The sequence below is a fragment of the Eucyclogobius newberryi genome, unplaced genomic scaffold (assembly GCF_026437365.1).
Source record: "Eucyclogobius newberryi isolate DKJ021-1_F unplaced genomic scaffold, fEucNew1.0.hap1 SCAF_18, whole genome shotgun sequence".
In the NCBI taxonomy this organism is placed as follows: Eukaryota; Metazoa; Chordata; class Actinopteri; order Gobiiformes; family Gobiidae; genus Eucyclogobius; species Eucyclogobius newberryi.
This window is the reverse complement of record NW_027315812.1, coordinates 3479877-3506557: the sequence shown is the minus strand read 5'-3', so window position 1 is coordinate 3506557 and position 26681 is coordinate 3479877. Positions and strand designations below refer to the sequence as shown.

General features: G+C 45.2%; 2 protein-coding genes across 3 annotated transcripts in view; both read left to right on the top strand.

The window, feature by feature from the left end:
- Window positions 1-958: 958 nt before the first annotated feature.
- LOC140364292 (gamma-crystallin N-B) lies at window positions 959-6186 on the top strand. The gene is made up of 5 exons (XM_072450385.1): window positions 959-1045; window positions 1767-1858; window positions 3604-3760; window positions 4329-4474; window positions 6015-6186. The coding sequence occupies exons 1-5, from the start codon at window positions 1025-1027 to the stop codon at window positions 6148-6150; spliced, it is 552 nt and encodes a 183-aa protein (XP_072306486.1). The 5' UTR covers window positions 959-1024; the 3' UTR covers window positions 6151-6186.
- Window positions 6187-11012: 4826 nt separating this feature from the next.
- eci2 (enoyl-CoA delta isomerase 2) overlaps window positions 11013-26681 on the top strand; it is a 16761-nt gene continuing 1092 nt past the window's right edge. Inside the window, exons 1-10 of one of the 2 annotated variants that reach the window (XM_072450383.1) lie at window positions 11019-11119; window positions 11186-11247; window positions 20427-20491; window positions 23460-23662; window positions 23740-23925; window positions 24294-24363; window positions 24548-24650; window positions 24903-25023; window positions 25092-25181; window positions 25325-25468. In XM_072450383.1, coding sequence (XP_072306484.1) covers window positions 11192-11247; window positions 20427-20491; window positions 23460-23662; window positions 23740-23925; window positions 24294-24363; window positions 24548-24650; window positions 24903-25023; window positions 25092-25181; window positions 25325-25468 — 1038 coding nt within the window. In that variant the 5' untranslated portion in view covers window positions 11019-11119; window positions 11186-11191. Of the gene's footprint in view, window positions 11248-20426; window positions 20492-23459; window positions 23663-23739; window positions 23926-24293; window positions 24364-24547; window positions 24651-24902; window positions 25024-25091; window positions 25182-25324; window positions 25469-26681 lie in introns of both variants that reach the window. The other variant, XM_072450384.1, reaches the window with a different exon arrangement.

The following is a 26681-nucleotide window of genomic DNA, read 5'->3' as shown; positions in this document are numbered from 1 at the left end:
AAACGTCTCTGAACGTCTCTGAACGTCTCTGAACGTCTCTAAGCGTCTCTAAGCGTCTCTAAGCGTCTCTGTGTCTCCAAACGTTTTTAACCTTCTCTAAATGTCTCTAAACGTCTCTAAGCGTCTCTGAACGTCTCTAAGCGTCTCTAAGCGTCTCTGAACGTCTCTAAGCGTCTCTAAGCGTCTTTAAGTGTCTCTAAACGTCTCTAAGCGTCTCTGAGCATCTCTAAGCGTCTCTAAGCGTCTCTAAGCGTCTCTAAGCGTCTCTAAACGTCTCTAAGCGTCTCTAAGCGTCTCTAAACGTCTCTAAGCGTCTCTAAGCGTCTCTAAACGTCTCTAAACGTCTCTAAGCGTCTCTAAACGTCTCTAAGCGTCTCTAAGCGTCTCTAAGCGTCTCTAAGCGTCTCTAAACGTCTCTAAGCGTCTCTAAGCGTCTCTAAGCGTCTCTAAACGTCTCTAAGCGTCTCTAAGCGTCTCTAAGCGTCTCTAAGCGTCTCTAAGCGTCTCTAAGCGTCTCTAAACGTCTCTAAGCGTCTCTAAGCGTCTCTAAGCGTCTCTAAACGTCTCTAAGCGTCTCTAAGCGTCTCTAAGCGTCTCTAAGCGTCTCTAAACGTCTCTAAGCGTCTCTAAGCGTCTCTAAGCGTCTCTAAACGTCTCTAAGCGTCTCTAAGCGTCTCTAAACGTCTCTAAGCGTCTCTAAGCGTCTCTAAGCGTCTCTAAACGTCTCTAAGCGTCTCTAAGCGTCTCTAAGCGTCTCTAAACGTCTCTAACCCTCTCTAAACGTCTCTGGGGCCCCGGGGCCCTGGTGAAACGGCGGCAGCAGCAGTTTTCTTTGCGCTGCTGTGCTTCTCTTTGTTCCAGGCTCAAAGGGAAAAGCCGACGCAGCGCTGCCCACAGAAGCGGCTCTTTTGTGCGGCCTCGCGCAGCCAGCGCTGCAGCGCTGTATAAATATCCACGTCCAACTTTTGCCACTGACACTGAGCGACCGCACAGACACTGAGCGACCGCACAGACACTCGCCGCCATGTCACAGTACTCTGGGAAGGTGAGTGCGCGTTTGACACAAATGAAGCTGTCAATCTTGTTTGACATTTTGGTTTCATAACGTTATAAAAGGTCTTTTTGTGTTTGGTCCAGATGATGATTTAAATACAACTTTTAACATTTGAATTGTATTTAAAAGTTTCTGTTTGTGACTCTTTGGAGACAAACAACTGTTGAATTTAAAGACTTTAAAAGCTGAAGCTGAAGAACAATAAGAGACTTGTAATAGTTTATGTGGAATGTTTATGACATATTTTATTTGTGTTTGATTTGACTGAAAAGAAACGCTTTATAACCTTATTTTGATATTTGACCATTTTAGGAGCCGATGGAATCAAATGTCAAATGTCACTAATTGTGACAAGTCGACTCTAAACATGAGCTTCAGACCTGGTTTAGTCCTGGTTTAGTCCTGGTTTAGACCTGGTTTAGACCTGGTTTAGTCCTGGTTTGGACCTGGTTTAGTCCTGGTTTAGACCTGGTTTAGTCCTGGTTTAGTCCTGGTTTAGACCTGGTTTAGACCTGGTTTAGTCCTGGTTTAGACCTGGTTTAGTCCTGGTTTGGACCTGGTTTAGTCCTGGTTTGGACCTGGTTTAGTCCTGGTTTAGTCCTGGTTTAGTCCTGGTTTAAACCTGGTTTAGTCCTGGTTTAGACCTGGTTTAGTCCTGGTTTAGTCCTGGTTCTTTCCTGGTTCTTTCCTCATGTCATGGGCTTGTTTCCAGATCACCTTTTTCGAGGGGAAATGCTTCACTGGGAGGAAGCTGGAGGTCAGAGGCGACTGCGACAACTTCCAGGATCGAGGCTTCATGAACAGGTCTGTGTCACGGGAACTAAGGCCCTATAACCCCTTCACACACCACAGATCCCAGAACTAAGGCCCTATAACCCCTTCACACACCACATGATTAAATTGAAGAATAAAAAGTTCTCTGTGGTCTCTGTGGTCTCTGTGGTCACTGTGGTCTCTGTGGTCTCTGTGGTCACTGTGGTCTCTGTGGTCTCTGTGGTCACTGTGGTCTCTGTGGTCTCTGTGGTCACTGTGGTCTCTGTGGTCACTGTGGTCACTGTGGTCTCTGTGGTCACTGTGGTCTCTGTGGTCTCTGTGGTCTCTGTGGTCTCTGTGGTCACTGTGGTCTCTGTGGTCTCTGTGGTCTCTGTGGTCACTGTGGTCTCTGTGGTCACTGTGGTCTCTGTGGTCACTGTGGTCTCTGTGTTCTCTGTGGTCACTGTGGTCTCTGTGGTCACTGTGGTCTCTGTGGTCACTGTGGTCACTGTGGTCTCTGTGGTCACTGTGGTCTCTGTGGTCACTGTGGTCTCTGTGGTCTCTGTGGTCTCTGTGGTCACTGTGGTCTCTGTGGTCACTGTGGTCTCTGTGGTCTCTGTGGTCTCTGTGGTCACTGTGGTCTCTGTGGTCTCTGTGTTCTCTGTGGTCACTGTGGTCTCTGTGGTCTCTGTGGTCTCTGTGGTCACTGTGGTCTCTGTGGTCTCTGTGGTCTCTGTGGTCACTGTGGTCTCTGTGGTCACTGTGGTCTCTGTGGTCACTGTGGTCTCTGTGGTCACTGTGGTCTCTGTGGTCTCTGTGGTCACTGTGGTCTCTGTGTTCTCTGTGGTCTCTGTGGTCACTGTGGTCTCTGTGGTCACTGTGGTCTCTGTGGTCACTGTGGTCTCTGTGGTCACTGTGGTCTCTGTGGTCACTGTGGTCTCTGTGGTCTCTGTGGTCACTGTGGTCTCTGTGTTCTCTGTGGTCTCTGTGGTCACTGTGGTCTCTGTGGTCACTGTGGTCTCTGTGGTCACTGTGGTCTCTGTGGTCACTGTGGTCTCTGTGGTCACTGTGGTCTCTGTGGTCTCTGTGGTCACTGTGGTCTCTGTGTTCTCTGTGGTCTCTGTGGTCACTGTGGTCTCTGTGGTCACTGTGGTCTCTGTGGTCACTGTGGTCTCTGTGGTCTCTGTGGTCTCTGTGGTCACTGTGGTCTCTGTGGTCACTGTGGTCTCTGTGGTCTCTGTGGTCTCTGTGGTCACTGTGGTCTCTGTGGTCTCTGTGTTCTCTGTGGTCACTGTGGTCTCTGTGGTCTCTGTGGTCTCTGTGGTCACTGTGGTCTCTGTGGTCTCTGTGGTCTCTGTGGTCACTGTGGTCTCTGTGGTCACTGTGGTCTCTGTGGTCACTGTGGTCTCTGTGGTCACTGTGGTCTCTGTGGTCTCTGTGGTCACTGTGGTCTCTGTGTTCTCTGTGGTCTCTGTGGTCACTGTGGTCTCTGTGGTCACTGTGGTCTCTGTGGTCACTGTGGTCTCTGTGGTCACTGTGGTCTCTGTGGTCTCTGTGGTCACTGTGGTCACTGTGGTCTCTGTGGTCACTGTGGTCTCTGTGGTCACTGTGGTCTCTGTGGTCTCTGTGGTCTCTGTGGTCACTGTGGTCTCTGTGGTCACTGTGGTCTCTGTGGTCACTGTGGTCTCTGTGGTCACTGTGGTCTCTGTGGTCTCTGTGGTCACTGTGGTCTCTGTGTTCTCTGTGGTCTCTGTGGTCACTGTGGTCTCTGTGGTCACTGTGGTCTCTGTGGTCAGGGTGAACTCGATCCGTGTGGAGTCTGGAGCCTGGATCTGTTACGACCACCCGGACTTTAAAGGACAGCAGTACATCCTGGAGCACGGAGAGTACCCGGAGTACCAGCGCTGGAACTCCCACAACGACCACATGGGCTCCTGCAAACCCATCCGCATGGTAGGTCCTGGTCCTGGTCCTGGTCCTGGTCCTGGTCCTGGTCCTGGTCCTGGTCCTGGTCCTGGTCCTGGTCCTGGTCCTGGTCTAGTCCAGTTTAGACCTACTTTAACCTGGGTTTAGTCCGTTTTATTCCACCTCCTGCTTCACTTCTGTCTTAGTCCTGGTTTAGACCCTGGTTTTAGACCCTGGTCTAGTCCTTGTTTACCTCGCCTAGTTCCTCTCCTAGTTCCTGGTTCCACCCCTGGTCCCTCCCCTGGTCACTGGTTCCTCTCCTGGTCCCTGGTTCCTCTCCTGGTCCCTGGTTCCTCCCCTGGTCCCTAGTTCCTCTCCTGGTCCCTGGTCTCTCCTGGTCCCTGGTCCCTGGCTCCTGGTCCCTGGTCTCTTCTGGTCCCTGGTTACTCCTGGTCCCTGGTCCCTGATGCCTTGTCCCTGGTTCCTCCTGGTCCCTGGTCCCTGATCCCTGATCCCTGGCCCCTGGTCCCTGCTTCATGGTTCATGGTCCCTGGCCTCTCCTGGTCCCTGGTCTCTCCTGGTTCATGGTTCATGGTCCCTGGTCTCTCCTCCACAGCACGGTGAGCACTATCGCATGGAGCTGTTCGAGGGCTGTAACTTCTCTGGTCAGTGTGTGGAGATCTGCGACGACTGTCCGTTCCTCCAGAGCCGCGGCTTCTCCAAGAACTGCATCAACTCTGTGCGAGTTTACGGGGACGGAGCGTGAGTGACACACAACACACCACAACACACAACACACAACACAACACACAACACACAACACACACAACACACCACACACCACACACCACACAACACACACAACACACCACACACCACACACCACACCACACAACACACACCACACACCACACAACACAACACACACCACAACACACAACACACACCACACACCACACAACACACAACACACACAACACAACACACAACACACACAACACAACACACAACACAACACACACCACACACCACACCACACAACACACACCACACACCACACAACACAACACACACCACAACACACAACACACACCACACACCACACACCACACACCACACAACACACAACACACAACACACACCACACACAACACACCACACACCACACAACACACAACACACAACACACACAACACACCACACAACACACAACACACCACACACCACACAACACACAACACACAACACACAACACACACAACACACCACACACCACACACCACACACCACACACCACACAACACACAACACACACCACACACAACACACCACACACCACACAACACACACCACACAACACACACAACACACCACACACCACACAACACACAACACACAACACACACAACACAACACAACACACAACACAACACACACCACACACCACAACACACAACACACACAACACACCACACACCACACACCACACACCACACACCACACAACACACACAACACACCACACACCACACACCACACAACACACAACACACAACACACACAACACAACACACAACACAACACACACCACACACCACACAACACACACCACACACCACACAACACAACACAACACACACCACAACACACAACACACAACACACACAACACACAACACACCACACACCACACAACACACAACACACAACACACACCACACACAACACACCACACACCACACAACACACAACACACACAACACACCACACAACACACAACACACCACACACCACACACCACACAACACACAACACACAACACACAACACACACAACACACAACACACCACACAACACACCACACACCACACAACACACAACACACAACACACAACACACACAACACACCACACAACACACAACACACCACACAACACACAACACACAACACACACAGCACACAACACACCACACAACACACCACACAACAGTTCTGACCTGACACAATAACACCATAAAACACCTTTATTTAGTCCAACCATGTGTCGCACACTGATGACATCACACTGATGACATCACACTGATGACATCACAGAGGGACACTGAGTGTCTTTAACACAGATGCCCTCCCGCCACACTGAGTGTCTTTAACACAGATGCCCTCCCGCCACACTGAGTGTCTTTAACACAGATGCCCTCCCGCCACACTGAGTGTCTTTAACACAGATGCCCTCCCGCCACACTGAGTGTCTTTAACACAGATGCCCTCCCGCCACACTGAGTGACTCTGAGTGTGTTTTGCAGCTGGGTCATGTACGAGGAGCCAAACTTCCGCGGGCGCATGTACATCGTGGAGCGCGGCTGTTACTGCAGTCACAACGAGTGGCAGGCACAGAACCCCAACATCCAGTCCATCCGTCGCGTTGTCAACTACTTCTAAAGCCTCTGACCCCCGGATGACCCCGAGCTGACCCCCGGATGACCCCGAGCTGACCCCCGGATGACCTCTGAAACATGTGGGACAAATAAAACGGACTCAGAAATACATAATCTTTTCTATCAAACTCTTCACTGTGTCTTATTTCACTCAGTTTCAACTTCAAACATCACAAAGACAACTATTTATACAAGTCCTGGTTTAGTCCTGGTTTAGTCCTGGTTTAGTCCTGGTTTAGTCATGGTTCAGACCTGGTTTAGTCCTGGTTTAGTCCTGGTTTAGTCCTGGTTTAGACCTGGTTTAGTCCTGGTTTAGTCCTGGTTTAGTCCTGGTTTAGTCATGGTTCAGACCTGGTTTAGTCCTGGTTTAGTCCTGGTTTAGTCCTGGTTTAGTCCTGGTTTAGTCATGGTTCAGACCTGGTTTAGTCCTGGTTTAGTCCTGGTTTAGTCCTGGTTTAGACCTGGTTTTGTCATGGTTCAGTCCTGGTTTAGTCCTGGTTTACTCCCTGAGTACTGATTATCAGTTACTCAGGGAGGAGAGAGAGAGTGATCCGGGGACAATAGGAGGCTGATAAACACAGAGCTGGTTTGATGGTGTGACCTGCTCGTTTATGAGAGAAAGAGTCAGAATTCTAACACAGATCCACTCTTAGCATCTGTCGCTATCGAATGTGACGGAGACTTACACGGGCCAAGTCCAGACGCACCAAAAACACAAGACGTTTCATCACATTTGAATCTGGGGCGTTTGATGAAGTCTCCTCTGCTTCACACAGTCGTCCTGGAGCTCGTCTGAAGCTTCTTCTTCTTCTTCTTCTTCTTCTTCTTCTTCTTTTCATAAAGAGTGAGAATGTGGGAGGAGCTTCATAGTTTCAGCATCACTAAGTTATTATATCAAAGTACAGTTTAATACAATCTGTAACGTTAATGTATTTGGTAATCCCTTCAATAGTAAACAAAGAGGTTTCGTTTCTGGTGAAACCAATAACACCTTTACAACAGGAGGTTTACCCAGAGTAGGATAAATATTTGAGTTCCCGGACTTGATTGGTACAAACTGGAGTCCAGATGAAACAACTGCATCTTGTTCTACAATGGAACACTCATCTGGATCCACAGGTCATGTGTCTGTTCCACTCCCGACAGGAAGTGAGAGAAGAAGAAGAAAAGACATAAGTGAAATTAAATATGAAATATAGTTTGATAGAATAAGTAGTGTTTGTCAGAGGATAGAGCTCATACTTCCCCCAGAGTTGCTGCTAGGGCAGTGGAGCTGAAACTGTAGCTTTGTATTTCTGTTCCTAACTGGCCTGACCATAAGTCATTTAAAGAGGAACGTTTTAATCCTGGTCTTAAATGAAGAGACTGTGTCGCCTTAGAGACTCTTGGCACCACCAGAAGGCTCTACCTCCTACTGTGCTTTTAGAGACTCTTGGAACCACCAGAAGGCTCTACCTCCTACTGTGCTTTTAGAGACTCTTGGAACCACCAGAAGGCTCTACCTCCTACTGTGCTTTTAGAGACTCTTGGGACCACCAGAAGGCTCTACCTCCTACTGTGCTTTTAGAGACTCTTGGGACCACCAGAAGGCTCTACCTCCTGCTGTGCTTTTAGAGACTCTTGGCACCACCAGAAGGCTCTACCTCCTACTGTGCTTTTAGAGACTCTTGGCACCACCAGAAGGCTCTACCTCATACTGTGCTTTTAGAGACTCTTGGGACCACCAGAAGGCTCTACCTCCTACTGTGCTTTTAGAGACTCTTGGCACCACCAGAAGGCTCTACCTCCTGCTGTGCTTTTAGAGACTCTTGGCACCACCAGAAGGCTCTACCTCCTACAGTACTTTTAGAGACTCTTAGCACCACCAGAAGGCCAGGATTCTGAGAGTGAAGAGCTCTGTTTGGATGAGATGGTTCTATAGCATCTTTGAGGTAGGATGGGGCCATGTCATTTATGGTTCTGTAAGTCAGGAGGAGTTTGAATGTTTAAATGTGATTCTAAACTGGACAGGAGCCAGTGAAGAGACTCCAGCACCGGCGTAATGTGCTCTCTTCTTTTAGTTGCTGTTAGTAATCTTGCTACTGCATTTTGAACCAGTTAAAGCTTTTTATGGAGCTTTTAGGACACGCTGTGAGCAGGAGTTACAGGAGAATCTAGACGTCACAAATGCAGGAGACGTTTCAGCTTCGCTTTTAGGCCGGATTCTTCTGATTTGATCTTTATTACACAGATGAAAGAGTCTGTTTTTACAAGCTCGATTTATATGAGCTTTAAATGAGAGCTCCTGGTCCAATAAGACTCTGAGGTTTCTTACAGTAGAACTGGAGGCTTATCTGCTCAGATAAAGCGTCTCGTACATGTTTAGGACCAGCACAATGACCTCCAGCACAATGACCTCCAGCACAATGACCTCCAGCACAATGACCTCCAGCACAATGACCTCCAGCACAATGACCTCCAGCACAATGACCTCGCTTTGTTCAGGGTTAAGAAACAGATAATTACTCGGTGGACTCGGTGCAGGAGGTGGGGGACAGGAGGGTCCTGGCTAGATTCACATCTATGCTGGACCATGAGTGTCGCCCCCTGCAGGACACTCTGTCCGCTCTGGAGAGCAGCTTCAGTGAGACTGATCCACCCTCGATGTGTGAAGGAAAGGTTCCGTAGGTCTTTCCTTCCTGCTGCTGTCAGACCTTATAACAAACACTGTTAGTCCTGAACACTCGCAATACTGACCTAACCTAATACTGATGTGCAATTCTGTCATATGTGCAATTACTGTTGTGATTCATGTGCAATCTATGTGCTGTCGTGACACATATTCATGTGCAATTACTGTCGTGATCACATGCAATGGTATTTATTTATTTATTTGTCTATGGGAGTTTTTATTTATTTATAGGAGATCTTCTACTGAAAGTGTTTTTCAGACTTCCTATAAGTGATCTGTTCTTCTGGATCTACCTCTGTATCTACCTGCGTTGCAACAATGAAATTTCCCCATGTGGGACAATAAAGGAATATCTTATCTTATCTTATTAAGTGTCATCCAGGTTTTTATCTCCTTCAAGTACTAAGTCTGTCTCCTTGATCGCTCTGATCAGTTTAATTGATAAATCTAGCTGAGTGTCATCTGCAGAGCAGTGGAAGTTAATGCCATGTGACCTGATCATGTGACCTGACACTCCTGGACTAATGAGTGATCACACCCACATATTCATTCACTGTTAATTAAGTCTTTGTTCATGCTTTACTAAGGAAGGAATAACTGTGAATAGGAAATGTTGCCATTATTATAAACAGATTAGTTTATTGCATTGCATTATCATGTCTTTGGTGTTCAGGGCAATGTTTTGTTTACAATGTATAGAAATTAAATTCTCAAGATCATTAAAAATAAATAATTAAATTTGAATGTATTATTAATAAATAATTAAATAAATATAGATGTTTCCACAAATTTCTGGATTTAATATAAAAATGCAATTGTTTAATTTAGTACGACGGAGTATAAGGGCCAACTAAGGGAAAAAAATGCGCTGCACTACGAGAATAAAGTCATTAATTAATGAGAAAAAAGACGTTAATTAATGAGAAAAAAGTCAAAGTCAGAAAAAAGTCGTAAATTAACGACATTAAACTCATTAAATAACGAGAAAAAAGTCATTAATTAACGAGAAAAAGTCGTAGTTTAGGCGCCGATTCAAAGTGACGTGATCAGTTCACTTTCAGCCCCAGGTCAGGACGCACAAGAACGGGCTTGGATGAGCTGACAGTTTAGAACTACATAAAAGCCTAAAATAGATGTTAAAGTGTTTCCTGGCCTTTAAAACAATGTTGTGTGTTTGTGTTCTGTGTGTTTTACTGAGTTTGTCCAAGGATCACAAAAGGTTAGAATCCGGGCATAAAACTTAAGTGCACACAATGAGCACGAGAGAAGAGCGACTGAGCAAAGTGCTCCTCCTGTCTGAGGGCTGCTCCTCCTGTCTGAGGGCTGCTCCTCCTGTCTGCGGGCTGCTCCTCCTGTCTGCGGGCTGCTCCTCCTGTCTGAGGGCTGCTCCTCCTGTCTGAGGGCTGCTCCTCCTGTCTGCGGGCTGCTCCTCCTGTCTGAGGGCTGCTCCTCCTGTCTGAGGGCTGCTCCTCCTGTCTGAGGGCTGCTCCTCCTGTCTGAGGGCTGCTCCTCCTGTCTGAGGGCTGCTCCTCCTGTCTGAGGGCTGCTCCTCCTGTCTGAGGGCTGCTCCTCCTGTCTGAGGGCTGCTCCTCCTGTCTGAGGGCTGCTCCTCCTGTCTGAGGGCTGCTCCTCCTGTCTGCGGGCTGCTCCTCCTGTCTGAGGGCTGCTCCTCCTGTCTGAGGGCTGCTCCTCCTGTCTGAGGGCTGCTCCTCCTGTCTGAGGGCTGCTCCTCCTGTCTGCGGGCTGCTCCTCCTGTCTGCGGGCTGCTCCTCCTGTCTGAGGGCTGCTCCTCCTGTCTCAGGGCGGCTGTGGCTGAAAGTGAATTGATCACGTCACTTTGAATCGGCGCCTAAACTACGACTTTTTCTCGTTAATTAATGACTTTTTTCTCGTTATTTAATGAGATTAATGTCGTTAATTTACGACTTTTTTCTGACTTCGACTTTTTTCTCATTAATTAACGTCTTTTTTCTCATTAATTAATGACTTTATTCTCGTAGTGCAGCGCATTTTTTTTCCTTAGTTGGCCCTTATACTCCGTCGTAATTTAGATTATAATATAAAATATACTCAATTATATTCACATCGTTTGACGTAATGTGTTCTGGCCAATGAGAGAGCACGTTGACGCGGAAGTGTGGATGTAAACAGAGCGGCGGCTAAGCTAACGCTGCTAACGCTGATGCTAACCTGATGCTAACGCTGAGGCTAAGGCTAACGCTGCTAGCGACGCTAGCGCCGCTCTTCCTCCGCGTTTCCGCCTCTTCTCCGCCTCTCCGCCGCACTTTGACCCGCTCCCCGCCGCACTTTGACCCGCTCCCCGCCGCACTTTGACCCGCTCCCCGCCGCACTTTGACCCGCTCCCCGCGCTCCCATGGCCCGCGTCGCCCTCAGAACCTTCGCATTTCGGCGTTTGCTTCATTTGTCGCGGTAAGAATCCAGAAAAACGGAGACTTTTGGTGTGTTTTCTTGGCTTAGTCGCCTCAGACCCGCGAGTCGTGTCTTTGCGGGGTCACATAGGACAAACTCTCCTGACAGGAACTTTTTACTGTCATTCAAAGCATTTAAAGCATTTACCGGGTCGTTTTACAAAATAACTAATTATATTTAATGTATTGTCATTCTTTGCCATTGCATTGACCTATAATTCTAACCTCAGACCTCCGTATGTAGTAATAAAGTATGTTTTTAGGGGTCTAAAGTATTGATTTACGCGATGAAAACGTTGACAAAGGCAAATTGTATTCATGTTTTTTATTATTCAGTCTAAATAAGCCTCGATTTTGTCTCTGTCAAGTTTATATTTTGAGAAATTGACTAAAACACTGAGACATGATGAGAACATATTCGTATTAAAATAACTGATATTAGTGCGTCAGAAAGTGCATTCAAACGTCATTTATCTCAAATATCACGCAGCTCTGTTGTTGTCTTGTTTCTGTTTAATATCATTTTTTTCAGAGCTCTATCTGATCCAACTGGAATAAATACAAAATAAACACTAAAATCTCCTTAACACACAGATGTAAAAGTCACAAATGTCCCTGTGTAAAGTGAGATGTTCGGTGTTGCCATGGTGATACTATTGCAGTATTTGAACACCTGATACAGCCAGTTCTATCGATTTGTGAACGTTATAGTTAAAATTGTGTAGAATTGCGTTGTATTTTGACATTTCCGAGTGTCTTTAAAACAAGTTACGATTATTCAGGACACGACGAAATCCAAATCAGAATGAAAACATAATAATCGTGAGGAAAACGACGTGATTTATATTTGGAAAATGAGAGTCAACCTGACTGTTCAGTGTTTGTTGAATCGTTTATGCCACATTAAGTTCATGAAGTGGAAAGAACGTCTCGAACTTCACTGTGTCGGTGTCAATAATCTTGACTAATCGTGAATAATTGTAGTTGATCGTGAATAATCATCAATCGTGAATAATTGTTAATCGTGAATAATTGTGAATAATTGGGAGTTTTAAATGTGGGCGTGTCACTTTGTACAGGGAGTTTTCAATGTGGGCCTGTCACTTTGTACAGGGAGTTTTAAATGTGGGCCTGTCACTTTGTACAGGGAGTTTTAAATGTGGGCCTGTCACTTTGTACAGGGAGTTTTAAATGTGGGCCTGTCACTTTGTACAGGGAGTTTTAAATGTGGGCCTGTCACTTTGTACAGGGAGTTTAAATGTGGGCCTGTCACTTTGTACAGGGAGTTTTAAATGTGGGCCTGTCACTTTGTACAGGGAGTTTAAATGTGGGCCTGTCACTTTGTACAGGGAGTTTTCAATGTGGGCCTGTCACTTTGTACAGGGAGTTTTAAATGTGGGCCTGTCACTTTGTACAGGGAGTTTAAATGTGGGCGTGTCACTTTGTACAGGGAGTTTTAAATGTGGGCCTGTCACTTTGTACAGGGAGTTTAAATGTGGGCCTGTCACTTTGTACAGGGAGTTTTAAATGTGGGCCTGTCACTTTGTACAGGGAGTTTAAATGTGGGCCTGTCACTTTGTACAGGGAGTTTTAAATGTGGGCCTGTCACTTTGTACAGGGAGTTTTAAATGTGGGCCTGTCACTTTGTACAGGGAGTTTAAATGTGGGCCTGTCACTTTGTACAGGGAGTTTTAAATGTGGGCCTGTCACTTTGTACAGGGAGTTTTAAATGTGGGCCTGTCACTTTGTACAGGGAGTTTTAAATGTGGGCCTGTCACTTTGTACAGGGAGTTTTAAATGTGGGCCTGTCACTTTGTACAGGGAGTTTAAATGTGGGCGTGTCACTTTGTACAGGGAGTTTTAAATGTGGGCCTGTCACTTTGTACAGGGAGTTTTAAATGTGGGCCTGTCACTTTGTACAGGGAGTTTTAAATGTGGGCCTGTCACTTTGTACAGGGAGTTTAAATGTGGGCGTGTCACTTTGTACAAGGAGTTTTAAATGTGGGCCTGTCACTTTGTACAGGGAGTTTAAATGTGGGCCTGTCACTTTGTACAGGGAGTTTTAAATGTGGGCCTGTCACTTTGTACAGGGAGTTTTAAATGTGGGCCTGTCACTTTGTACAGGGAGTTTTAAATGTGGGCCTGTCACTTTGTACAGGGAGTTTAAATGTGGGCCTGTCACTTTGTACAGGGAGTTTTGAATGTGGGCCTGTCACTTTGTACAGGGAGTTTTAAATGTGGGCGTGTCACTTTGTACAGGGAGTTTTAAATATGGGCGTGTCACTTTGTACAGGGAGTTTTAAATGTGGGCCTGTCACTTTGTACAGGGAGTTTTAAATGTGGGCCTGTCACTTTGTACAGGGAGTTTTAAATGTGGGCCTGTCACTTTGTACAGGGAGTTTTAAATGTGGGCCTGTCACTTTGTACAGGGAGTTTTAAATGTGGGCCTGTCACTTTGTACAGGGAGTTTTAAATGTGGGCCTGTCACTTTGTACAGGGAGTTTTAAATGTGGGCCTGTCACTTTGTACAGGGAGTTTTAAATGTGGGCCTGTCACTTTGTACAGGGAGTTTTAAATATGGGCGTGTCACTTTGTACAGGGAGTTTTAAATGTGGGCGTGTCACTTTGTACAGGGAGTTTTAAATGTGGGCCTGTCACTTTGTACAGGGAGTTTTAAATGTGGGCCTGTCACTTTGTACAGGGAGTTTTAAATGTGGGCCTGTCACTTTGTACAGGGAGTTTAAATGTGGGCGTGTCACTTTGTACAAGGAGTTTTAAATGTGGGCCTGTCACTTTGTACAGGGAGTTTTAAATGTGGGCCTGTCACTTTGTACAGGGAGTTTTAAATGTGGGCCTGTCACTTTGTACAGGGAGTTTTAAATGTGGGCCTGTCACTTTGTACAGGGAGTTTTAAATGTGGGCGTGTCACTTTGTACAAGGAGTTTTAAATGTGGGCCTGTCACTTTGTACAGGGAGTTTTAAATATGGGCGTGTCACTTTGTACAGGGAGTTTTAAATGTGGGCCTGTCACTTTGTACAGGGAGTTTTAAATGTGGGCCTGTCACTTTGTACAGGGAGTTTTAAATGTGGGCCTGTCACTTTGTACAGGGAGTTTTAAATGTGGGCCTGTCACTTTGTACAGGGAGTTTTAAATGTGGGCCTGTCACTTTGTACAGGGAGTTTTAAATGTGGGCCTGTCACTTTGTACAGGGAGTTTTAAATGTGGGCCTGTCACTTTGTACAGGGAGTTTTAAATGTGGGCCTGTCACTTTGTACAGGGAGTTTTAAATGTGGGCCTGTCACTTTGTACAGGGAGTTTTAAATGTGGGCCTGTCACTTTGTACAGGGAGTTTTAAATGTGGGCCTGTCACTTTGTACAAGGAGTTTTAAATGTGGGCGTGTCACTTTGTACAGGGAGTTTTAAATGTGGGCGTGTCACTTTGTACAGGGAGTTTTAAATGTGGGCGTGTCACTTTGTACAGGGAGTTTTAAATGTGGGCCTGTCACTTTGTACAGGGAGTTTTAAATGTGGGCCTGTCACTTTGTACAGGGAGTTTTAAATGTGGGCGTGTCACTTTGTACAGGGAGTTTTAAATGTGGGCCTGTCACTTTGTACAGGGAGTTTAAATGTGGGCCTGTCACTTTGTACAGGGAGTTTTAAATGTGGGCCTGTCACTTTGTACAGGGAGTTTTAAATGTGGGCCTGTCACTTTGTACAGGGAGTTTTAAATGTGGGCCTGTCACTTTGTACAGGGAGTTTTAAATGTGGGCCTGTCACTTTGTACAGGGAGTTTTAAATGTGGGCCTGTCACTTTGTACAGGGAGTTTTAAATGTGGGCCTGTCACTTTGTACAGGGAGTTTTAAATGTGGGCCTGTCACTTTGTACAGGGAGTTTAAATGTGGGCCTGTCACTTTGTACAGGGAGTTTTAAATGTGGGCCTGTCACTTTGTACAGGGAGTTTAAATGTGGGCCTGTCACTTTGTACAGGGAGTTTTAAATGTGGGCCTGTCACTTTGTACAGGGAGTTTTAAATGTGGGCCTGTCACTTTGTACAGGGAGTTTTAAATGTGGGCCTGTCACTTTGTACAGGGAGTTTTAAATGTGGGCCTGTCACTTTGTACAGGGAGTTTTAAATGTGGGCCTGTCACTTTGTACAGGGAGTTTTAAATGTGGGCCTGTCACTTTGTACAGGGAGTTTTAAATGTGGGCCTGTCACTTTGTACAGGGAGTTTTAAATGTGGGCCTGTCACTTTGTACAGGGAGTTTTAAATGTGGGCCTGTCACTTTGTACAGGGAGTTTTAAATGTGGGCCTGTCACTTTGTACAGGGAGTTTTAAATCATTGTGAATCATTTTAAATATTGTGGATGTTGTTCTGAAATTATAAGTTATTATTATTATAGTAAACGATGCAGTGTCTGGATTATTCAGACTAAACAACAGTGAAATATTTGTTCTGAGACAAAATAAAGGTCCATTTGACAAAAAACAGCCGGAGATAAAGGTTCTTTACATTTAGGTCTATTTTTTGGACTTTAGATTGAACTAAAAAGACTTAATTTAGCCTCAGATGATTTTTTTGGTTCCTGCAGTGATATTCTAATATGTTCATCCTTCTTGTGTGCGATGATTAAACCTCCTCTAACTCGTTAAAAGAGTTTACTATCGTTATCGAGAAACTCCAAAAATATGGAACAAGTTATTGAAATAATCATCAAATAATCGTGATAATGAAGATAATGGTGATAATGGCAATAATCGTGGTAATGGTGATAATTGTGGTAATGGCGATAATGGTGATAATCGTGGTAATGGCGATAATGGTGATAATCGTGGTAATGAAGATAATCGTGATAATGGAAATAATCATGATAATGGCGATAATCGTGATAATGGCGATAATCGTGATAATGGCGATAATCGTGGTAATGGTGATAATGGCGATAATCGTGGTAATGGTGATAATCGTGGTAATGGCAATAATCGTGATAATGGCGATAATCGTGATAATGGCGATAATCGTGATAATGGAAATAATCGTGATAATGGCGATAATCGTGGTAATGGCGATAATCGTGGTAATGCCGATAATCGTGGTAATGGTGATAATCGTGGTAATGGCAATAATCGTGATAATGGCGATAATCGTGATAATGGCGATAATCGTGATAATGGCGATAATCGTGATAATGGCGATAATCGTGATAATGGAAATAATCGTGATAATGGCGATAATCGTGGTAATGGTGATAATCGTGGTAATGGTGATAATCGTGATAATGGTGATAATCGTGATGATGGCGATAATCGTGATGATGGCGATAATTGTGATGATGGCGATAATCGGGTTAATGGCGATAATGGTGATAATGGTGATAATCGTGAAGATGGCGATAATCGTGATGATGGCGATAATCGTGATGATGGCGATAATCGGGTTAATGGCGATAATCGTGGTAATGGTGATAATCGTGATAATGGCGATAATGGCAATAATCGTGATAATGGTGATAATCGTGATGATGGCGATAATCGTGATGATGGCGATAATCGTGATGATGGCGATAATCGGGTTAATGGCGATAATGGTGATAATGGTGATAATCGTGAAGATGGCGATAATCGGGTTAATGGCGATAATGGTGATAATGGTGATAATCGTGAAGATGGCGATAATCGGGTTAATGGCGATAATGGTGATAATGGTGATAATCGTGGGCGTGTCTTTGCACAGGTTTCAAACATGCCACGAGCCGAGAACAGACCGGCCGTATGAAACCCAGTTACATGTCTACCCGGAGACATTTTGAGTTATTCACAGATTCTGAAAGTGTGAATTCAAAGCTTTCCAATGATGTCTCACTCATGTAGATCTGATCATATTTGAGTAAGTTGTGGTCATTTGAATGTAAACAACTCTCAAACCCATTCACTGAGAAAACGGCTTCCAAAGTTTCTCACCGGAGTGAGCCCAAAGGGGGCGGGGCTCATTTGCATCTCATTGAGATAAGCCCTCCCCCCTGTCACACTGACACCACCTTCCCCCTACAGCTGTCACTGAAGACTCAAGAGGAGTGTTGTTATTGATGGTAACTGGACTTGAATTAGAAGTTACTATATTAAAATGGAAATACTTGGATTACAAAAGGCCCTGAATAGAATCAAAGAATCAGAATGAGAATAGGGTTCATTGCATTTGTCGATAAACATAATTCACAGGTGATTCAGTGCACCAACAATGGTGCACTGAATGATTCAACACAAACAACAAAAGATAAGATAAGATAGCCTTTAATGTTACAACGCAGTAGATACAGGGGGAAAGGACAGTAACTTATAGGAAGTTTAAAAAACACTCTTAATAGAAGAACTCTTATAAACAGATGCCAGGGCCAGGTATACGAACTGCAACGGGTCCATGGCTTTGAATATATGAGATAATAGATATGATATGTACACCACCAGAGTCCAATTACATCAGAGATCACATCCTCATCCTCTTCTTCCTCTGTGCACTCTTCTGTGCTGTGACTCTCGGCTCTTGGCATCAAAGCTGTAAACAAATAACAGGACATTTAAGAAATGGCTAACTATTTCACATAAAACACTCATTAACTATTTATTTTTTTTAACACAACGTGAGAGTTTCAATATAAATACCTGAAGTGCTGATAACTCTTGATCTTTGGAAGCCGTCTGAAGAAGTGGGATATTGAGGTGAGACTCAGGAGAGCTGTTTTCCACGACCTGATGACAAGGGCGACACTGTAAAAAAATGAGAACAGAAGAAACATATCTTAAGCAGAGAGCAGCACTGAAGTTTTGCCAGGCTAATGTTTACACATTACAGTAGTCAAATAATATAAACTAACCTCAGCGATGTCTTCCAAAGTGTCAACCCTGGTCTTCATGTATGCTCGCTTGATAAGTCCAAAGCCGCAATCAGGGGAGAATTTGGTGTGGCCAGCAATGAGGAAGTGGATGTCCATTGTGTAGTGAAGCTTGGCCCCGTCTGCAGAGGGTAGTAGACAGAGAGAGAAAAGGAGATTAGATTAATACATATGACATTTGATTAAGACGTATATGTCTCTATAATTGCTATTCTGCATTTGCACTATTATTAGTACCTGCTGTGCAAAGTCAAAGCTGTAATGCATCCTGATGTCTTTGCTTGCTGGCGGTGAGGGTCCGAAAGACAGCACATTAGATTCTGTTAGAGATCTGTGCGTGGCCTGCAGCTTCTGATGTGTTGGAGAAGCTGTTTCCACAGTGATCTGAAGCTTGATGTACAAACTGCAGGCTCACCTGAAAAACAGATGTTGCTTATGGTTAATTATACTCTAATCATTAAAACACGAAAATCACCAAAATAATGTTTTACACTTACCACGCTCCTTAGCAGATTTCACGTAGAGACAGATCATGTCAGTCAGGGTGTCTTTGCCAATTCTGAAAAGGGGGATAAAAGGATTAGGGTGAAGAGTAATATGGGAATAACACGCTTCACAGATAACAGTTCACATTGTGACGTTAACGGTGTATTTAAGATGAAAAACGCGGAGATATTGGGACATCTGCCCTCGGCTAGCGATGCTAGCTAGCTCACTTGAGATAACACTGCTCGTAAAAGCAAAACACTTGCAGAACAGCACACCAAAACATAAACATACACTCAAGTTTAAAACCGGCGCACATTAAAGTGATTAAAAGCGGGTGTTTTAGTCGCAAAGCTTACCTGGTTCAGCCGTCCTGTTGTCTCTCCCAACACCGTGCACAGAGAGACACACAGGAAGCTGATAATGGCCAGGCCAGCGCGTGATTGGTTCGAGTGACGCAGTGCGTGCGTGACGTGCGACGTACGTAAGCCACGTGACCAGAAGTGGTATCGGGAGTTGTAGTTTTTTTCTCTTCCCTCGCCGAAAAATAACCCGATAACATAGCAAAGTTTAGCTTAGCTTAGCTCCGAATAGCTGCGTTTAGCTCCGGGCTGTGGGGGTAACAGCCGGTTTAGCACCATAAAACAGACACAAAGCACGACCCACACAACCCACGGGCCAACCCACGCCGAAAAATAACCCGATAACATAGCAAAGTTTAGCTTACAACTTAGCTCCGAATAGCTGCGTTTAGCTCCGGGCTGTGGGGCTAACAGCCGGTTTAGCAGCATAAAACAGACACAAAGCACGACCCACGGGTCAAGAAATACTACATAAGTATATAATTTGTACAGACAAAACGCCGAAAAATAACCCGATAACATAGCAAAGTTTAGCTTACAACTTAGCTCCGAATAGCTGCGTTTAGCTCCGGGCTGTGGGGGTAACAGCCGGTTTAGCACCATAAAATAGACACAAAGCACGACCCACACAACCCGCGGGCCAACCCACGCCGAAAAATAACCCAATAACATGGTGATAACAGCAAGTAGTCACATTAAGCCCGTATTGCAGAGTGCACTGAAGCAACATGTTAGCTTAGCATTAGCTCCACCGGAGCAGACAAGTAAGATTCTAAAGTGATCACGAGACCGCCTTAAAACACAGCGTTAAAGCAATAATTTAGTAGTAAAGTAAAAGTGTACCTGAGTAAACAGTTCCGTTGCAATGTAGTCCAGGAAATGTAAGCTCTGAAGACTGTGCTCTGCAGACGGTCTGGAGTAATGAGAGGAAAACACGGAGCAGCAGCTGTAGCCATGCGGATCACAGCTGATTGGTGGAAAATGTAAACAACACGTTAGCTAGAAAAAGGTGACGCCCCCCAGGAGAGCAGGAAAAAGACCCCAAAACTCCACATTTTTAACAGCTTAATGTATACGTTTAAGACAACCAATAGTGTTATCTGAAGCACACAGTGGTTTATTCATAACTTCAACTAGCACATTCTGCAAAAAAACGAAAATCACAAATTTGGGGAAAAAAAAGTAAAATGCTGTTTTTCTCAGTTTCATGGTCCGACAATTCTCGTGGCGAGTCACATATGTTTTCTGTCTCAAATTTGAGTCGTACTTCCATGAAAACGACGTGGAAAATGTTGAATAAATATATTTATCATGATTATCAACGAACCTAATATTCTAAACATTGCCCGTGTTTTCCTGCTCAATCATTTACCTGTCAATCATCTCAAATCTTCTCTTTTATGTCGTGATAAAAACGCTGCTCACGTTTTGTGTTTGGCAGATTTCCTCGTCCGTCTTCTTTTCCCACGTTAAAGTTCCACACGGCAGCGTCTGCTCTGAGGATGGGTGAGCCTCCACTTACACTTGTTTCACATCCAGCTTACACTTGTTTCACATCCAGCTTACACTTGTTTCACATCCATCTTACACTTGTTTCACATCCAGCTTACACTTGTTTCACATCCATCTTACACTTGTTTCACATCCATCTTACACTTGTTTCACATCCATCTTACACTTGTTTCACATCCAGCTTACACTTGTTTCACATCCAGCTTACACTTGTTTCACATCCATCTTACACTTGTTTCACATCCATCTTACACTTGTTTCACATCCATCTTACACTTGTTTCACATCCATCTTACACTTGTTTCACATCCATCTTACACTTGTTTCAAATCCAGCTTACACTTGTTTCACACCCATCTTACACTTGTTTCACACCCATATTACACTTGTTTCACACCCATTTTACACTTGTTTCACATCCATCTTACACTTGTTTCAACACTTGTTTCACATCCATCTTACACTTGTTTCAAATTCATCTTACACTTGTTTCACATTCATCTTACACTAGTTTCACATTCATCTTACACTTGTTTCACATTCATCTTACACTAGTTTCACATTCATCTTACACTTGTTTCACATTCATCTTACACTAGTTTCACATTCATCTTACACTAGTTTCACATTCATCTTACACTAGTTTCACATTCATCTTACACTAGTTTCACATTCATCTTACACTTGTTTCACATTCATCTTACACTAGTTTCACATTCATCTTACACTAGTTTCACATTCATCTTACACTAGTTTCACATTCATCTTACACTTGTTTCACATTCATCTTACACTTGTTTCACATCCATCTTACACTAGTTTCACATCCATCTTACACTTGTTTCACATCCATTTTACACTTGTTTCACATCCATCTTACACTAGTTTCACATTCATCTTACACTTGTTTCACATTCATCTTACACTTGTTTCACATCCATCTTACACTTGTTTCACATCCATTTTACACTAGTTTCACATTCATCTTACACTTGTTTCACATCCATCTTACACTTGTTTCACATCCATCTTACACTTGTTTCAACACTTGTTTCACATCCATTTTACACTTGTTTTACGTTTAGTTTCCATTTGTTTTATTCCCATTTGTTTTTTCCAATAGTTTTATGTATTTTTTACATTTGTTTTACATTTGTTTTATGTTTGTTTTTCTTTAGTTTTTTTTTACATTAGTTTTACAAGAAGTATTTTTTTGACAATAGTTTTAAGTTTGTTTTTCATTCGTTTTTTTCCATTGAAGAAAAATATTCAGTTTTTTCATCTGGACTGAAACCACTGAATCTTTTTCTACTTTGTATTACATTTGTTTTATGTTTGTTTTACATTATTTTTTTTACAATTGTTTAAAAAAAGAAAAAAAATTAAAGTTTAGTTTTACTCTAGTTTTACGTGATATATTTTTTTAGTTCTACATTTATTACATTCGTTTTTTTAGATCATTTTTTGTTACGTTAGTTTTACGTTAGTGTTACATTAGTTTTACGTTAGTGTTACGTTAGTGTTACGTTAGTTTTACGTTAGTTTTACGTTAGTGTTACGTTAGTGTTACATTAGTTTTACGTTAGTGTTACGTTAGTGTTACGTTAGTTTTACGTTAGTTTTACGTTAGTGTTACGTTAGTTTTACGTTAGTTTTACGTTAGTTTTACGTTAGTGTTACGTTAGTGTTACGTTAGTTTTACGTTAGTTTTACGTTAGTGTTACGTTAGTTTTACGTTAGTTTTACGTTAGTGTTACGTTAGTGTTACGTTAGTGTTACGTTAGTGTTACGTTAGTTTTACGTTAGTTTTACGTTAGTGTTACGTTAGTTTTACGTTAGTGTTACGTTAGTGTTACGTTAGTTTTACGTTAGTGTTACGTTAGTTTTACGTTAGTGTTACGTTAGTGTTACGTTAGTGTTACGTTAGTTTTACGTTAGTTTTACGTTAGTTTTACGTTAGTGTTACGTTAGTGTTAGGTTAGTTTTAGGTTAGTGTTACGTTAGTTTTACGTTAGTGTTCCTTAGTGTTACGTTAGTGTTAGGTTAGTTTTAGGTTAGTTTTACGTTAGTGTTACGTTAGTGTTACGTTAGTTTTACGTTAGTTTTACGTTAGTTTTACGTTAGTGTTACGTTAGTGTTACGTTAGTTACGTTAGTTTTACGTTAGTTTTACGTTAGTGTTACGTTAGTGTTACGTTAGTTTTACGTTAGTGTTACGTTAGTGTTACGTTAGTGTTACGTTAGTGTTACGTTAGTTACGTTAGTTTTACGTTAGTGTTACGTTAGTTTTACGTTAGTGTTCGTTAGTGTTACGTTAGTGTTACGTTAGTGTTACGTTAGTTTTACGTTAGTGTTACGTTAGTTTTACGTTAGTGTTACGTTAGTTACGTTAGTTTTACGTTAGTGTTACGTTAGTTTTACGTTAGTGTTACGTTAGTTACGTTAGTTTTACGTTAGTGTTACGTTAGTGTTACGTTAGTGTTCGTTAGTGTTACGTTAGTGTTACGTTAGTGTTACGTTAGTGTTACGTTAGTTTTACGTTAGTGTTACGTTAGTGTTACGTTAGTGTTACGTTAGTTACGTTAGTTTTACGTTAGTGTTACGTTAGTGTTACGTTAGTGTTACGTTAGTTACGTTAGTTTTACGTTAGTGTTACGTTAGTGTTACGTTAGTGTTCGTTAGTGTTACGTTAGTGTTACGTTAGTGTTCGTTAGTGTTACGTTAGTGTTACGTTAGTTTTACGTTAGTGTTACGTTAGTTTTACGTTAGTGTTCGTTAGTGTTACGTTAGTGTTACGTTAGTTTTACGTTAGTGTTACGTTAGTTTTACGTTAGTGTTCGTTAGTGTTACGTTAGTGATATGTTAGTGTTACGTTAGTTTTACGTTAGTGTTCGTTAGTGTTACGTTAGTGATATGTTAGTGTTACATTAGTTTTCTGACCCTGGTCTGAACTCTTGCTGCAGGAGCCTCGGTGGAGCAGTTTGAGGAGGCCAAGTCCAGGCTCTCGACTCTGAAGAACGATCCAGGAAACGAGGCCAAGCTGAAGATCTACGCTCTGTTTAAGCAGTCCACCATGGGCCCCTGCACCACAGGCCGGCCCGGCATGCTGGACTTCATCAACAGGGCAAAGTGGGACGCCTGGAACGGCATGGGAAACGTCCCTCAGGTCAGAGGAAAGGACCAGGACCAGGACCAGGACCAGGACCAGGACCAGGACCAAACCACATTGTCTCTGCCTTTCAGGAGGACGCCCGTCAGCAGTACTGCGATCTGATTGGCTCTCTGGTGGCGGCCGAAGGAGGAAGTGCCTCTGTCACCGCAAAGCCTGCTGGGAGTTCACAGTACAACACTCTCCTGGTGACGACTGAGGACAACATCACCACCATCAAACTGAACCGACCGGCCAAGAAGAACGCCATCACCACAGAGGTACTGGGCCGGGCTCAGGGCTCTGCCGGGGGGCTCAGGACTGTGCCGGGGGGGCTCAGGACTTGGCCGGGGGGGCTCAGGACTTGGCCGGGGGGGCTCAGGACTTGGCCGGGGGGGCTTAGGACTTGGCCGGGGGGGCTCAGGACTTGGCCGGGGGGGCTTAGGACTTGGCCGGGGGGGCTTAGGACTGGGCCGGGGGGGCTTAGGACTGGGCCGGGGGGGCTCAGGACTGTGCCGGGGGGGCTCAGGACTGTGCCGGGGGGGCTCAGGACTGGGCAGGGGGGGCTCAGGACTGGGCAGGGGGGGCTCAGGACTGGGCCGGGGGGCTCAGGACTGGGTGAGACACATTCCTCTTTTCCTCTGTCCAGATGTACACAGAGATCATGGCGGCTCTGGGCCACGCCTCCACAGACTCGTCCGTGCTCGCCGTGTTCACAGGTAAAAACATTATTTAAATTCAATTTATTTTTGTAACGCACAAAATCACAACAGCCGTTTCCTCTGAGGTCGACGGTGAAAAACAGATTAAACGATGTCCATAGGGACGAGGGGCGATGTCCCAGGGGCCCCTGTCCTCAGACCTTCCTTCTCCACGTGAAGTTTGAATGTGACTTTTGTTCAGGAGCCGGAGACTTTTACTGCAGCGGAAACGACCTGACCAACTTCACCAAGATCCCAGAAGGAGGAGTGGAGGAGATGGCCCAGCAGGGAGGAGAACTGCTCAGGTCTGGACCAGGGATGGACCGGGACTGGACCAGGGATGGACCGGGACTGGACCAGGGATGGACCGGGACTGGACCGGGACTAGACCGGGACTGGACTGCGATGGACTGGGGCTGGTCAGGTCCGGGATGGACTGGGTCTGGTCCGGGTCAGGTCCGGGTCTGGTCCGGGTCTGGTCCTGGTCCGGGTCCGGGTCCGGGTCTGGTCCGGGTCAGGTCCGGGTCACATTTTAGCGCTGGGCCTTTCTGCCACAGGAAGTACATAAAGTCGTACATCGACTTCCCGAAGCCTCTGGTTGCCGTGGTGAATGGTCCGGCGGTCGGGGTGTCGGTCACGGTGTTGGGACTTTTCGACCTGGTCTACGCCACAGAGAAGGTCAAAGGTCACACACGTTCATGTTCATTAAAGTCTGGAGGTTTAATTCGTCTGTTTTGGTTTTGAAGGCCACGTTCCACACTCCGTTCAGTCAGCTGGGCCAGAGCGCAGAGGGATGCTCCTCCTACACCTTCCCCAAGATGATGGGACACGCCAAGGTCACTCTGCTCCTCTGGTTCCTCTGCTCCTCTGGTTCCTCTGCTCCTCTGGTTCCTCTGCTCCTCTGGTTCCTCTGCTCCTCTGGTTCCTCTGCTCCTCTGGTTCCTCTGCTCCTCTGATCTTTTGGATCTTCTGCTTTCAGGCCTGTGAGATGTTGCTCTTCAATAAGAAGCTCTCTGCGGCTCAGGCCTGTTCTCTGGGGCTGGTCACTGAGGTTTTCCCTGAGTCCACTTTTCAGACCGAGGTTTGGACCAGACTCAAGGCCTACGCTCAGCTGCCGCCAAACGTGAGTACTACTACTACTGCTGCTGCTGCTGCTACTGCTGCTGCTACTGCTGCTGCTGCTGCTGCTGCTGCTACTGCTACTACTGCTGCTGCTACTGCTACTGCTACTGCTACTGCTGCTGCTACTGCTGCTGCTGCTGCTACTGCTGCTGCTGCTACTGCTACTGCTACTACTGCTGCTGCTACTGCTGCTGCTGCTGCTGCTACTGCTACTGCTACTGCTACTACTGCTACTGCTACTGCTACTGCTAAAGACAAATCCAGATACAATACTAACACTATTCCTATAACTCCATTTGGACTGATAGAGTTCGTTCACTCGAGCGTCACAGGCTTGTTCCACCAGAGTGTCATGAGCCAGTGTTTGCTTCACTTACCAAACACGGCCCCAAGATGATGTCCAACCGGGAAGATACCGGGACGATACGGGGACGATACGGGGACGATATGGGGACGATATGGGGAAGATACGGGGAAGATAAACGGAGAGATCTGAAGTTCTATCGGATACTGAGAAACCCAGATAGAAGAGCGAGATTGAGGGAGCGGACACGTGAGCGCGGCGGAGGGAGTGGACAGCTGCCTCGTGCAGGTGTCCTGACTCTGGACATGCAGACTCACCACCGCTGCCTGTGCTGGAGCTCTGGATATATCAAGTCTATCGTGTTATCGCTGTAGAAATAACATCAGCTTTAGGCGTTCACTCTTTGTTCAAAACTGAGCCTTGTGACCCGTGGGACCAGTGACCCGTGGGACCAGTGACCCGTGGGACCAGTGACCCGTGGGACCAGTGGGCTTGGATCATAAATATCCGGGGTACGAGATATCGGGAAGAGTCGTGATCTAGGCATCAAATATGGATCTAAGTTGATTGATCACAGCTTTTCTAAATATCGACCTCTGTGTAGCTCATCCAAGGAGTTTGTGGAATCTGAAAGCACCGGGGCCTCCATCATTCAGGGTCCCAGCATGGAGGCACAGTCTGTGATCATGTGGTTAGGGTCCCAGCATGGAGGCACAGTCTGTGATCACGTGGTTAGGGTCCCAGCATGGAGGCACAGTCTGTGATCATGTGGTTAGGGTCCCAGCATGGAGGCACAGTCTGTGATCACGTGGTTAGGGTCCCAGCATGGAGGCACAGTCTGTGATCACGTGGTTAGGGTCCCAGCATGGAGGCACAGTCTGTGATCATGTGGTTAGGGTCCCAGCATGGA

What these genes read in the sequence shown, in the direction of transcription:
- LOC140364292 (XM_072450385.1), top strand. Translation starts at nt 1,025, where the DNA reads ATGTCACAGTACTCTGGGAAG. An exon ending in GATCGAGGCTTCATGAACAG is followed by an intron (nt 1,859 to 3,603) that starts GTCTGTGTCACG and finishes CTCTGTGGTCAG; the next exon opens with GGTGAACTCGATCCGTGTGG. An exon ending in CGAGTTTACGGGGACGGAGC is followed by an intron (nt 4,475 to 6,014) that starts GTGAGTGACACA and finishes TGTGTTTTGCAG; the next exon opens with CTGGGTCATGTACGAGGAGC.